The 14,361-nt window shown below is 36.3% G+C and overlaps 1 protein-coding gene across 41 annotated transcripts in view; it reads left to right on the top strand.

Moving 5' to 3' along the window:
- The window catches only part of GPHN (gephyrin), a 300,307-nt gene that overhangs the window by 158,091 nt on the left and 127,855 nt on the right, over nucleotides 1–14,361 (top strand). For 22 of the 41 annotated variants that reach the window (XM_074584951.1, XM_074584946.1, XM_074584947.1 and 19 more), the window contains one exon: nucleotides 1,235–1,327. In XM_074584951.1, the coding sequence (XP_074441052.1) occupies nucleotides 1,235–1,327 (93 nt within the window). Of the gene's footprint in view, nucleotides 1–1,234; nucleotides 1,328–11,056; nucleotides 11,096–14,361 lie in introns of all 41 variants that reach the window. The other 19 variants (XM_074584948.1, XM_074584922.1, XM_074584937.1 and 16 more) reach the window with 1 other exon arrangement.

The raw sequence follows: 14,361 nt of genomic DNA, 5'->3' as shown, positions 1-14,361 counted from the left end.
AGACACAAGTTTATTCTACCTGCAATTTGGAAGAGGCTGTATATGAGCTTTCTCTTAAGTGGAAGTTACATAGCAGTACTAAACCTGCAGAACATACACCTGAGGATTAATTTGAATTGGCAGTACTTTTTACTGTACTGGACAGTTTTATGACCATCAAAATATTTTTAAGCTTTTTTAATCAGTATATTGCTCAGATCTAATTTTATGATAAATAAGTTTCTACCCAACAGTTATCAAAACAGTTAATTTGTACCCAATATAATACTCCAGAAACGTAAATGTACGCTAAAGTCTTTCATAGAATGAGATTTCTTTGCTAGGATAAGGATAGCTAAGTAGAGTGATCTGATTTTTGCAGATGGATGCTTTACTGTGTAGCAGGAGTCTACTTCATGTTGAGCTAATGTTGAGCTCCAAGGAGACATTCTGCTGCTGTGCTACCCCACAGTACAGTATGAAGGATAAGTGATGTAATCATATTGAGACTAAATAAATTTTCTGCTTATGTTACGTTTTTATCACCGCTTGAAAACTACTTTAAAATGTCATTTAAAAAATGAACGCAAATCAAATTAAACACTTCTCTAGTATCACGAGTTCTCCAGTATTATAAGTCATTGAATTTATGTGGCAGATTCATTAACCTTTCTTAGTCCAGCCTTGGAATTGGTGTACACGCTCCTATTGAGATGCTGTAGGGAATGTAGAAAAGATGATTATAGATAATCTTTTGTGTTGCTGTGTCAGGTGTATTATTGCATCTTTAGTAGATAAGCTTACAAATATGTGGTCCTTGCTTTTTTTCAGGCTATTGAAAAGTGGAGCACAGAGATCAAAGTTACTGTAATAAGAATCAACTATCTAATCTGAATTAAATGCACATACTCTATTTACATGTGTCAAAGCATGATATTTATATCTCAAAATCAAACTGGTATAAATGAATAACTGTGAATTCTTGATTTCCATTTCAGGTCAAGAGATGGAGAACAGAATTTCAGTTTCCATTTCCAAAAATATTATGATGGATACTTCAATTATTCTGTCATATGTTGGTTATAAGTAGTGGTTTAAAATCTTTGTATAAAAAGCCATGAGTGATTTTACAATTCCCTGTACTTATTGTGTGTGTCTCTGTTTTTAAGACAATTCAAGTCTTCAGGAGTTTTCTGAGATAACTGTATCCCACGTATTACTTGTTAAATCTGACAGGATTCATGTTCTCTTGCAGGAGACGCTGATAGATTGGTGTGATGAAAAGGAACTTAATTTGATTTTAACAACTGGAGGAACAGGGTTTGCACCACGAGATGTCACTCCAGAGGTGAGATAGTCCTGGAATAAGAAAAATCTGCCCTTTGATGTAGAAATGTAGGAGTCTGGGGGAGGGGGGTGATATTTTTTTGAAATTTCCTCTGTAACTTTACTTTGCAGTATCTGTGGAGAGGTCAGGTGATACACAAGTTGGAAGCAGAAAAAGCAACAGGGAATATAGCACAAGAGAATTACCCTGACCTTGGGTTCTGACCCAAAACAATTTTCAAACTAAAATGTGGCATAGTATAATGGATTTCCAGTCCCCTTCAAAACAAAATTCTAATGGCTTTTTGGCGTAATTTTCTTTAGCACTGCAGTACAACACTGCTAAGCAAAAACTTGTGTTGCTTTTGTGGTGTCCTGCACAAGGAAAAGTGGGATAAGAGAGATCCTTTAATTCTCCCTTGCAGGCTACTGCGTTGACAACTGCTGCGTTGTAAGGTAGTGAGAGGCAGGTAATAGGGGGAAAAAATTCTGTGCAAAGCTGCTATTGCTTTGCTTGACACCATGTTGTCAAAAAAAGCTAAACAGGCACAGAAGTGAAGGTAGCCTGCACCAGTAAATGTCACACAGGAAATCTGGTTATGTTCCACTTATAAGGAGCTAAGGTAAGGAAAAAAAAAGAAGGAAACCTAACCTAATACCCTCATTGCCAGGTGTTGTAGCATGAAATGACTCTGTGATTGCTGTCGAAGTATTTTGGTGTTTATGGTTACAAATTAGATTAATACGAACTTTTAAAATCACAAACTTTTTTTGGTTTGCTTATGTTCACTAAAGGGCAGAATTAAGATTGAGTGCCTGAAGCATTTATTTCCATAATTTCACATATTTAGATTTCTCTTAATATAAGTTTTCAATTGCTTAGACTTTCAACTTAGAGTTGATTTGAGTTTGTTATAACATGCCTACGATGCTTTTTACTTACAAATGTGTTCTGTCAACCATGGCTGCAGTTTAACTTTTTTCCATTAGGAATCTACAAATATTTTTTAATTTATTTTTATAATATTTGTGTAACTAAACAAACATGTACAGAAAATGCTCCTGTACGTTACTTCTGTTACTTCTGATGTTTTTAGATTATATACTATAAAGCTTAAGTAACTAAAACCTAAGGGTCTGTGTATCAGAAAATGGGAACAGTATAAGATGACCACAGTGTGCTACCTGGTGAAACTGAATTTGCAGATGATTCACTGTCCTAGAGCAACACAAAAATGAAAAGTGTGTTGGTTGAATTGATCTCTTACTTGCAAATCAACCTAATGGCTTTGAAGGTTGTATTCCCAGCACTGCGTAAAAGGAGGGCTGAATTTCGGCTTCAGTTTTCCTGATTTATTACCTTTGTGCAGGGTCAAGCCTAGATAGTAGTGCCAGAGGAAGCATTGCAGCCAGTGCCAAAAATTAGCCACAGATTCTCAAGCAGCATTTGTACAAGAAATAAACAAGTGAGAACTCTGCATATAAATACCTAGTATTTTCCTTAGGTTGCTTGCTCAAGCTAATTAAGACAGATGGTAATGATTTGTTTGATTAGTTTAGATGTTACAGTGAGCCATTTCAAAAATTATCTGAGTTGTTGAAGTATCTCTAGACTATATAATAAAAACACACTGATATAAAAATCATTAATAATTTGTACTGAAGAAAAAAGGCATTGTTTTTAAACATAATAGGTATGCAAGACTTCTGTTGGTTATAACAGAATTAACCGTTCTGACTGTTGAATTATTCCCCTACTTAATAAGAATTTATATAGGACAGTATTTAGTCACTTTACATTCATTTAAGTTGGATTAACTTGCAAGACTAAACTTAAATCACAGTGGAGAGATCGAATCCCAGTTTTTATTACGAAGTGGTAATGATGAGGTTTGTTCTTATGATAGGGTTTGTTAGATCATTCATTCAAACAATTGTTTTTAAGGGAAGAAAATGAGCTTGCCAGTATGTGTCATAACAAAAACATGAAGAAGCATAAGCTTTGGCCCCGTATTTTATGTCTTTTGGGTCAATGAGAGAACCAATTCAAAATGGAAAATTCATTATGTCAACATGAAATGTGCAATAGCAATCCTTCAGGAAAACTTGCATTAATATAGGAAATGGTTATAATCTCTTCCGTGTATGGTGTTCACCCAGCATGCTCTCCTCTCATTACTGAACCAGTAATGAAATGATGTGATCTTGGCATTGCGCTATTGAGATGGCATCTCTAACAGCTGATTTTAAAACTGGTAATAATTGAATCTGATACTGGAAGACATTTCAGCATTTTTCCTGAGAGCAGGGAGAGTAGTCCCTCGGGTCATACTTCAGCTGGAATGAATCAGTCCTGCTTCTCTTTAATGCTCCTATGCTTTTTGATTAGAAAACATGTTTTTCTGCTTTCTTTTCTGAGCATAGATACGTAATTGCTATTGTACTCTACAAGATAAAGCTAGTTCCTGACAGTATTTACAGCCCAAAGAATTGTTAAATGAGTATTTTAATTATTGATTAAAGTGAAATGAAGTGCCTAGCATAATGTATCTATTAAAAATAACTTCTTGAAACTTCAGAAATTTATGATTAAGTTAAAAAAAAATTACTCAGTTTCCCCACTCACTTTGCCCTTTGAACACTATATCGGAATCATACCAGGTTATTGCAGTTGTTTCAATGATGTGTAATGAGATTTTTTCTTATAATGGAATAGATGATTTTACGAGTATTTGCAATATCTGATTTTCCTCACCTATCTCTGGTCCCTAAATTTATAGTCTCGGTCTAGTCAGTGGGTGGGAAGAAGCTTTTGAATTAGTTACTATGATTCACATTTTGAGGGGTGAGGGTCAACTGAATTAGGCAGTGTGAATATCCTTCGCCTTTTATCTGTGTGACTACAAGTGATCAAATGCATGTGGGTATTTTAAAAAGAAAATTCACCAAATGGATGGCTGAATTTGAAGGACACTGTCTTGTAGGTGTTATTAGTGGATGCTGCAGTTCTTCATCTATTATGGCAGTTGATGGTAGTTCGCATTTGGAATAAAGGCAAAGTGTAGGCTTAATTTTGAAGATAGAACCACTTTATTTTTACCATCTTATTTTCTCTATAATTTATGGGGGTAGTGTTTAAATCCATACTGGAAATGCTATACAGTCTGCTTGTTGACTTAAGAAGTGTTTGTTTCTGGACAGATGGCTAAAGTTAAGTTATTTAGGGAACTTTTGTTTTGTATTTCCAAATGCAAACATTTTTTCCTTGGAACTACAATACTTGAGTCGTAGACAGATACAGTTCTCACAGAAAGCTAATGATAATATACATTCTATTTGTGAAATATAAATTCTATTTTGTGAAAATATTTAAATAATGTGGCAGCATTTTTATCTATCACGAGGTATCCTTTGATACAGAAATGTATTTTCTCTATTGCTGTTGGTCAGTTCAAGGGAGAAAGGAAAAATCTCATGTATACAGGTGCTCTGCGTGGTTTTCATTCTTCTGTCTTCTCTATTTTTACATTTATTCTTTTGCAAAATTGTACATCAAAAAACTTCACCTGTCTGCCCCCAATGGAGTCTTCTAGCTGTTTTCTTATCCTTCATCTCTAGTGTGGCTCACAAGTCTTATTTGCACCCCTATGAGACTAATTTTTATACTTACAGACTTTATAATATAGACTTAGATAATAGCAATAGAAGTCAACTTACTGTGCTTCAACTGATGCTAGACAACCGTGAGCTGTGACACGATGTGTATTCACAAATAGTTCAGCCACACTGCAGATAATTGTCAGCCCTGCAATTTTAAGATATGACTTCAGATGAAGCATAGAAGAGCTCTTTTCCATCATGTAAAACCAGACAGATGTTTCCTTACAGTCTTCCTCCTTTTCCAATGCTCTGGAAAAATTATGAATTCTCCTTTTGGTTCTTGCTGATTATATTCTTCGCTATTTATTGACTGTTTTAAAATGTATTTAGACACGTACTTGTTTTCATTTAATCTGACTATATATGCATATTTGTTTATTCTTTCATCAAAGTTCTCTAGTCCATGAAAAGAAATGCACTCAGACATTTCAAATAACAACTTCCATTTAATAGGCAATAATTTAAAGTAGAAATAATATGTAAGTTTTTTCATCCTCCCTGGTTCAAATTGTGCCCTTGGAGAGCAGCAGGATTTCTTGTATTATTTGTTGTGGAGTACTTCTTCTTCAGCAGTGTTCAGCCCTCTTAGTGCCATACCAAGAACATCTTAGTGTTGTCACTGCGCCAAAAGAAACTCATTTTCTTTTTACAAACTGTCACTTCAGGATGGCTCCACAGAGAGGAGGAATGAAGTCTACATCTCACATGGGACATTAGTCATTTTGTGGTAGGAATACTATGAAATCGTACAACCTTTAATTACCCAGGCTGTTGTTTCAGTTTTTCACCCTTCGATATTCAACGTACCCTCTGATTCAATAACCTTTTTCAGCTTTTTTTTAGTCTATTTTAAGACTGTAGTTTTCCATATCTCTTAATGGAGGTCTTGCTCCCTGTTAAGTTTGATTTCTATGTAGAACTATTGTAAGATGAAGTGTGCTGTGTAAGTATGATGTCTGATCTCGTAACTTACCATCAGACCTTTTGAGAATTATTGTTCTCCATATTTCTTAGAAAATTACGTTTCCAACCTAGCTTGCTCCTAAAGGATCTGAATTATGAAACGTTGCCAGGTGCATCCAGGCAACAAATATGCTTAAAAGGAATAGACTGCTCTGTGGCAGATTCCTTCCAAATTCTGTGCCACCTGTTAAAAGTTTATCAGCAACACTATAAGGTACCATTCCCTTTTTCTTAGTCCTTCAGACAGTTCCTAGCTTGTATGATTAGGTGTTTATCCAGTCTGCTTTAATTTTTCAATAAAATTTATTATTTGAAATGCAGTATTTGGTGTTATAAAAATCCAAATATATTTGTGTGCCTTATTAATTTAATTAAAAATTCTATAATTAGATTCTAAATCTTGTATTTGGAAGGCATGGTATTATAGCAGAATTGATATATTTAATTCCAGAACGTTTTTCACTGAACAGCTATTACCAGTTTCTTTGAGAAGCAGCAGTATGCAGGTTATTTGCGCTACACAGTACACCATCAGGTTACAGAAGTACCTGTGTCTTGGGAAATTCCAACTGATTTAGCTGACTTATGAAGTGCTAAAAAGTGCGCTTTCTCCTCTCTTGTTTGAGTTTCTCAGGAAAACTTGGTAACATGCCAGCATCACTGAAGAGCTTGGTTGTGCTGTCATCAACTGCAGTCACTGCATGGAAACACCTGCAAGCTGTCAGCATAGCTGTAGTGAGAAACGTGAGAGGGAAGGAAGCCAGATCCCATTTCAGCTCCATTTACTCAAATATCAGAGGGTACACAAAAAAATAAAAGATGCCCCTAACCGCACCCCAAGCCCTCAACAAAAAAAAAACCAAAACCAAAACCCCACAACCTAACCCCAAAAAACCCCAATGGAATGAGGAAATATATACAGAGAGAGCATCCTGAAGAATGATAATTTTGATAAATAAAAAGAGCTTGGTAAGTTCTTGATATTCTGCAACATAAAGAGCAGTTTGGAATGTGTTTCCTTTTCTGTGTATCCAGCTGAGATAACTGGATTGAAAGAATGTCTCTCAACTTGTTTCTCTCTAGATTTCCCAACATAGACAAATATGAAGATCGTGGGGGAAAAAAAGGAATAGGACTGCAGAGGATACTTTTGTCTCTGTGTATGGGATTGATGTATCTGAAATGGAAAGCTGCATATTTTTCTGACATTCCCTTTTTAAAAAGTTTCAAATGTCACAACGTATATAGGAAAAGGTAAAAAAAAAAATGATGTCCAGGAGAGATGCTTTCTGTGAGAGTTATACAACTCAGTCTGTTTCATTTATCATAAAGAACACCGGGAAATAATTTGTTTTTAACCTGTACATTCTTTGGGAAATAATAATATAAGGTATATAATATATTACTATTATTAAAATACTGAATTTTCTTTGCGAAATAATAATGTAACATACCGGTGGCTTGCTTAGTCTACTAAAGAAAACTGTGACAATAGCTGATGATAGGAAGCTCCAGCTAGAAAAATCTAAGGAAATCATCATAATGGAAGGTTTTTATGTGTTTGGGTTGATTTGTTCATTTAACAATGAGAGATTAATCACACAAAGAAATTACCTAAAGAAAAGCTGTATTCTTCATTTTAATCCTGTCAAATCAGAAGTGGTTGATTGTCTTATAAAACTCAAGTTATCTTGTACTCCTTACAGAAGTCATGTATGATGTTTAATGAGTTATCCTCTATGACAGGCAAAACTAGATTCTAGCCTTCTAGACTCTAAATGAGAAGTTAGTTTGAATCGAATGGATCCTGAAATTAATAAATAATCAATTTTGTTTCCTGCATCCAAAAGAATTACATGAATTGCTTCTCTGCCTCTTTTTTGAAAATGCAAAACTCTGATAATATTGGCTGAGGATGCTGGGATAAATATCTTTTAAATTATTTAACTAATGTATTAACCTTCTGTGTAAAGTTGTCTGATCACCATTATCGGAAAAATAATACTAATAGAATTCCTGTTTAGCAGTTGGGTATTTTTGCCCATTTGAGGACCAGCTTTTATTTGCTTTATTTTAGCTTTCCTTAATACTCTCAAATAGCACGTAGAAGTTCTGTTTTCAGTCTTTCAAACATGTATGAAATATTTGCTATTATTTCTGTTGAAAAGAAGAAAACAATAGTAAAACAGCAGTAAGGGATTTGAATGTTTCGTAGAATGAGAAGCAAAGCCACAGTAATGAGACAGGAAATCTCACTTTTTTTATCTTAAATTTTGCAATTACTTTTTTTATTCCAAGGTAGTTTAAGAATGGAAGTTGGAAGGAGACAGCATATCCTGTGGGTGGACAAATGTTTCATATCACAATAATCCCAAATACTTCAAAAATAACCCCATAAGATCAATATGATTATAATTTACTTTTTATCAGGGTGAAAAGAAGGGTTCTCCTCCTCTAGGCATTACTGATGTCTTTAGCCATGTTTTTCACTGTAGGGACCGCAGCTCATATGGTCATGTCTGTTTGAATTAGCTGGCTTGGCTCCTATTTGCAGTGTAGCTGCAACGGTAGGTAGATCTTGCAGTCCTTTCTGTGACTGGGGGAGAAAATATGCCTGCCATCAGACTTCCCGCGTAATGAAATTTTCAGTTTGGAACTTTGGGAATTTTTTCCTTTTTAGGCACTTCTAAAAATAGTTTCCATTAAAACATATCTTCACAGCAGATAATAGGGAACGGAACAAAATTAAACATCAGGTTAAGGCAAAATAATCTTGAAAACGTTGTCAGGCCTGTAGTTATGCAGTTCTTGCCCTTAATGTGTCATTTTTTTCTGGTCATGGTCTATTACAAAGAGTTTAATAAAAGCTTAATACAGAGAAAATTAACCAAAAAAAAAGTATAGACACTTTAGGAAGACTTCCCTTGAAGGCAGCTTAAAGAAATGATAACTAGAGGGCAAATACTAGTTTGGAGTTAAGATGTTTCAAAAATTGAGTTAGTCCTTTTGACATAAGCGCACCAGAATAGCAAAATGACTCACTATTAAAACAGTTGATCATTAAAACTAATACTTATTAAAGAGTAGAAAATTTCTCATTTGCACCTTTCCTGCTGTGTAGGAGCTCTTCCTGCCACTAAGTGGAAAGAAACTATAACTCTTGGAAAGCAGCTGGCTTCAGCAGTTATTCTTAGGATTGTAACTGGTCCTTCCCCTGCTTCTCCGAATTGCTACCACGCGGAGCAGTAAAGCTTTAGCAGAATGTTAACTCAGCATAAGTACCAGAAAAGAAAACCAAAATTACTATTGTCATATTGTCAAACTCAGGCATGAAAGTCTCATCCATTACGGACAGGAAAATAATTACTCTTGAACCTTAAATCATTCATAGATATGGTCTAAATTCTTGTCATTTCATGCATATATTCTTTTTCTCTATTATTTTGTAATGAGAATACCCAAATTAATAGTGAGGTGCATAATCTACTGTTGATTATTTATTAGTGACATTTAAACTTTCACTAGATTTTAAAAGTCCATCTTTTCTTCCGCAAATAAACATTTTCTTATGGTTTGCTGAGATCAGTTTGTCATAGTTCATTTTCATGAGCCTTGAAAGATCTCCCTTTGGAGACATGGTGCTAGCAATTTTGTTCTTGATGTGGTGCAACTAACTGTAGTTGCTGCTGGCCACATAATCACAGGATTTGGTAAAACTGCCAATGCATGCTCTAAGTACCTCGTACTCTATAGTATTAGTATCCACTCTGGTTCAGTCAGTGTATGCTATTCCTGGATGGTTTATGCCATTACTAATCATATGATAGAAATCACTTGGTCTTCTCTGCCTAAATTTCTTGTCATTCTGTTCTAAGCCCACATAGTAGCGTTTGATACAGGAAAGTTTGGCTATAGAAGAAATTCCTGTTCCATGACCCCAGTTTCTAAATTTGAAGTTATATTAGCCTCTGTTATTCCTGTGCCTTGCTCAGCTGGAAGGAGAATGAGTGTCTGATACCCAGAGGGTCAGTATAAATAATGTTCCCTCAGCTTAGCCTATTACTACTGTGTTCCTTAAAAGCTTTGTTGCATTATGAGTACGTGGAAAATTCATATGGGTTCTGTTTCTGTGACCTTTCCAAATTCTAATTCAATAGTGCACAGCAGAATTAATGATTCCTTTTTGTGTCTAAGGTTCTTTACAGTTTGCAGGGGAGGGAAGAGTTGGATTCTTGTTGCATATTATTGCCTTATCAAAGTGAGATGTAGGTTTTCAGTGTTACCAATAAGAAGTTAATGTGCAGGCAGATAAGTACACATACAATGTGGACTTCTAAGAGGACAGAAACAGTGAAGTTTCATTCCTGGTTCATTGACTTTTAGTTACTAGGAAGATACTGAATAAAAAGGCTCATGACTAAAATGACAGATGAATTAAATTACTGAACTTTATTACTGCTGGGATTTTCTCAGTTCTTACATTCTAGAGTTCATTACGTGTTTCTGGAATAGAGCAGAAGCTAAGATTTCTGAAACATGTTTAATTTGTTTAAAAAAACAACCATGTTAAAAAACAGAGTACTTAAGTTAAAGAGAAGAGACTCGAGGTAAAAAAAGGTGTTGTTAAGTTTTGTACTTTTGCAACTCTTGCCATAGAAGAGGGTTACCCCGCAAGACTCGTAAGACTAATTCTTCTCATTAGAGTGTGGGTGTATCTAAGCCAGATTCAAACACCGGCCTACACTAGTGATGAGTAACAGTTAATGACTTCTTCAGTTTATCTCACAAATGGCCGGCAGTGGCTAATGGGTACTCCTGTTCATCTTCACAAGCTATTTTACAGTGGATATGGGAATGAGCTCACAAGATCATCCCCTTTCCCCTCTTATACGCCTTGTGCTAGAGGTAAGTGTGGTTTCGGGGAATAAGGGTGGGATGTCATGAGATGAAAATGATGTGGGCTTCTTAAATTTTTTGCGAAACTCAGTAAAGGCATGTATCTGGGGATGGGCAAAGATTCAGCTGAGTTCTTATTTTTTGCCCAAAGAGGTTACCCAGTCCTAAATTGACATGCTTTCCTTGAACTGGGAGTCAGAAATCCCTTTTCTCTTCTGTTTTTCTGCTGCAGAAATTCCCAACATTCCCATTATGTGGGCTCCAGAGAGGGGTAAGCAACATCTTCAATCCCACCCAATCATTTCTGAACTAATTCTTTGCTAGTATTTTTTTGCTTTTTTAATCATCATCAGAAACAGTTTTTAGACACATTTTTCCCATTTGTTTGATTTTCTTGTGGATTCTCATATTTTTGTTTTGTAGGAAGGTCCCATGGCCTCCCCAAGTGCTAGGGTCAGACTCATCTGCTGTTTCCATTTGTGTGCTATTCTCCTGTGGATTTTCATGGTTCACTCTGATCTAATGATATTACCAGAGGGTGAGCATCTAGATTCTTGCAACTGTTTCACTCATGGTATCCTAAGTTATTGAAAAGCACTGCCACCCTGCTGCCCTGTCAATCGGTTGGCAGGCTTATGTTTTGTACTTGCTGACAGTCGCGTCTGATTATTCATGGGCTTTGGTCTTTTGCTGCCTTGCCTGTCTGGGGACTGCCTGGCATTTACAACTCTCTTTTATTCTCTCTACCTGCTGGCTGTGTGGCATTGTCCTCCTGAAATCTTGGCCCTTTGCCTGACTGTCTGGCATTACCTCTCGACCAGCTAATTGCTTGACGCTGACTACCTACTGCCCTGTCCATCTGTTGAATGGCATGTGTCGCCTCCTTATTGTCCTTTTGATCTGATTGCACATGGGCATTGGCCTTCCGCTGCCCTGTCTCCTGCTCCGAGTGCCCGGCATCACCTTCCTGCTGAGTGCATCTGCTGACTTTGCGGAATCGCTCTTCTGCTGCTTGGCACACCTGCTGTTTGGTACTGCTTTATCGACTTGCTGAATGTCTGGCATTTTCCTCCTGCCTTTCCAGCTGCTTCTTGATTATAGTGTCCCCTTGCTGCTCTTTGAGTCTGCTTACTCACTGATACTTGCTCTTTTGCTGTCCTGTCCACTTGCTTTTATCCCTGGCATTTCTATCATATTGTCCTGCCCACCTGCCTAGATTTTATTTCTGAATATGCACCAGTCTGAAAAAATTAAGAGAAATTGTAAGGAATGGGGAAAAAAATATTGTCTGGCTCCTTCATGATCTGATTCAGTTCAACATACCAGCCAAAAACTGATCTCAGTACCAGCTTTTTCGTAGAACTGCTCAAAACCCTTTCCCTCCTTACAAAAAAAAAAAAAAAAGAAAAGCTGTTGAATCGTATTTAGTCTTTGCTTCCATCGCTTCATTTGATAGGTGTATTACTGTTTGGTAATATTGCATTTAGTATTAAATTCAGTTGTAATTAAGTACTAAAACACATCACTATTACCTATGGTAATTCTCAGAATCCATGGAAGGTAGGTAATAACAGGGGAAAAAAAACAATCTGTTGCTGAGGCTCAGAAAGATTAAGGTTTGGATTTAGAGCTATGTTCAGTAAATACAGTGGATCAAAGGAGGTAAATAAGAAATTTTACAGGTCTCTTAATTTAAAACACAAGGTTGAAGCAAATCTAAGCCATTGGATCAGTACAGTATTAGCAAACTGCAGTGTGTCCTAGTTGCTGCTTCCTACTCTTTCTGTACTGGGAGAATGGTCAATTGCCAGTTTACAGAAACCTTTTGTCACTCTCTCACAGATTAAGAACAAGGACTTACCTACATCTGTAAGGTTCATAGTAAGGGAATAAATCATTGTCACAGCTTAGAGTAAGACGCAGGATTTCCTGCCTCTTTCCTTTTATTCAACTCACTTGACCTCTCTTTTCCTAGTTCTGCCACAGTTTCTAGCTTATTATGAGTGTTTGTGGTTTTAATTACGCTTTTGAATCCAGTACCAACTAGGAGCTGGACAGAATATTCTGTCATAATGAACCCTGTCATAATTTCATAGTAAATTCTTCGTACACTTAAAATAATTGTATGTAATATTCTTTTAACCCCTCCAGATATAATATTACTACTTTTACTATCTTCAGAGAGACCCTAAATATATGCAAAATGATGTCTAACCGTACAGGCAGGGCAGCATCCCATGCATCAGTAGGCTCTTTCACCGGTGCGACACCAGCTGTGGAATCAGAGAGGGACGCTGTGGGAGAGCACCTTGCTCCCATGCTCCCAACACCAGCTTGTCCCCGTGGAGGATAGCTCCCCTCTACGGCAGGCAATCTCCGAGTAAGCCAGTAGCAGCCTTATCCCAGTCTTCGCATTAACCTCTAGAAATCCAGTAAACTTGTGTTCCGCTCCAAGAAATGAGAGACATAAACGTCTGTCTTTAATCCCTTATGGTCTCCCAGGCTCTCCTGTCCTCTCTCTTCTCAGCCTTTACAACTCTCCCTTGCTCCTCCAGGCATTGTGTTGTTTTTTTTTTCTTTTTTTTTTTTTTCACAACTTTGCAAACTCTTAAAGACAGTAGGCTGGCAGTCTCTCACTTCCCACCAGCTTCACGCTGTTGAGGGGTCTGGTGACAAGAACAGATTTTGGCGGCAATTCTCTTTCTCCAAGCTTTAACTCCCAGTGTTACTTTTCTGCTTCCCTAAACTGTTGTTTGAGAAGTGGCATCAGATGCTGGAAGGGAGGAGGAATATTCACTCTAGCACTGCAGGGCTGCAGGATGCTGCTAGAGCTCACTTATATCAAGAACCATAAGTCTTTTTTCCATGTATTATTTTAGTTATTTTAATACAGTTTTTTGAAAATTAATTTTACCTCAGACAAATGGCTAGTTTTCAAATAATATGCAGGTTATATAAACTTTTAACAAAATGCGGAAAAGCATCTGAAACTGAAGGAAAATAAACATAATGGTTTTTTTGAACATATGAAGTTTTCTTTGTTGAAAATTATACTTACCAGAAAATTGATGCAGTGCTGTCTCAGGTGGCTTCACTGAAAATATCCGGGTAAATCAGTTTTCCATCTGCAGTGATCAAGTTATGGTAAAAATATTTTAATCAGTTAAATCTATTTTAAGTTGAAAGAATATATTCTAGTTTTTGTCCTATAAATGAGTCAAAATTTGGTTAAAGAAACAATGAAAAATTTGCACAGAAAGCCCTGGGAATAACATCTTATCTGTCAAATCCTGGAAAAATGAACTACAGTATTATTTTGTCTTTTTTTTTTTAATGGGTGTTTTTGTTTGGTTTCGGTTTTGTTTCTGTTAAGGTATTCTTTAGTTTATCCTGCCCACTTTTCAACAAAACATTAGCTTCTGGAACAGTCATGAAGAGTTACAAGTCTTTCCAGTTTATAGAGTTTCCCTTTCCAGGATAATTAAATTTCCTGTTATCAGGAGTTATCTCACTTTTTTTTCCTCTTGTCAGACTCTC

Source organism: Larus michahellis, chromosome 4 (assembly GCF_964199755.1).
Source record: "Larus michahellis chromosome 4, bLarMic1.1, whole genome shotgun sequence".
Lineage (NCBI taxonomy): Eukaryota > Metazoa > Chordata > Aves > Charadriiformes > Laridae > Larus > Larus michahellis.
The sequence above is the reverse complement of the archived record's forward strand: the minus strand, read 5'-3'. Positions and strand labels throughout refer to the sequence as shown.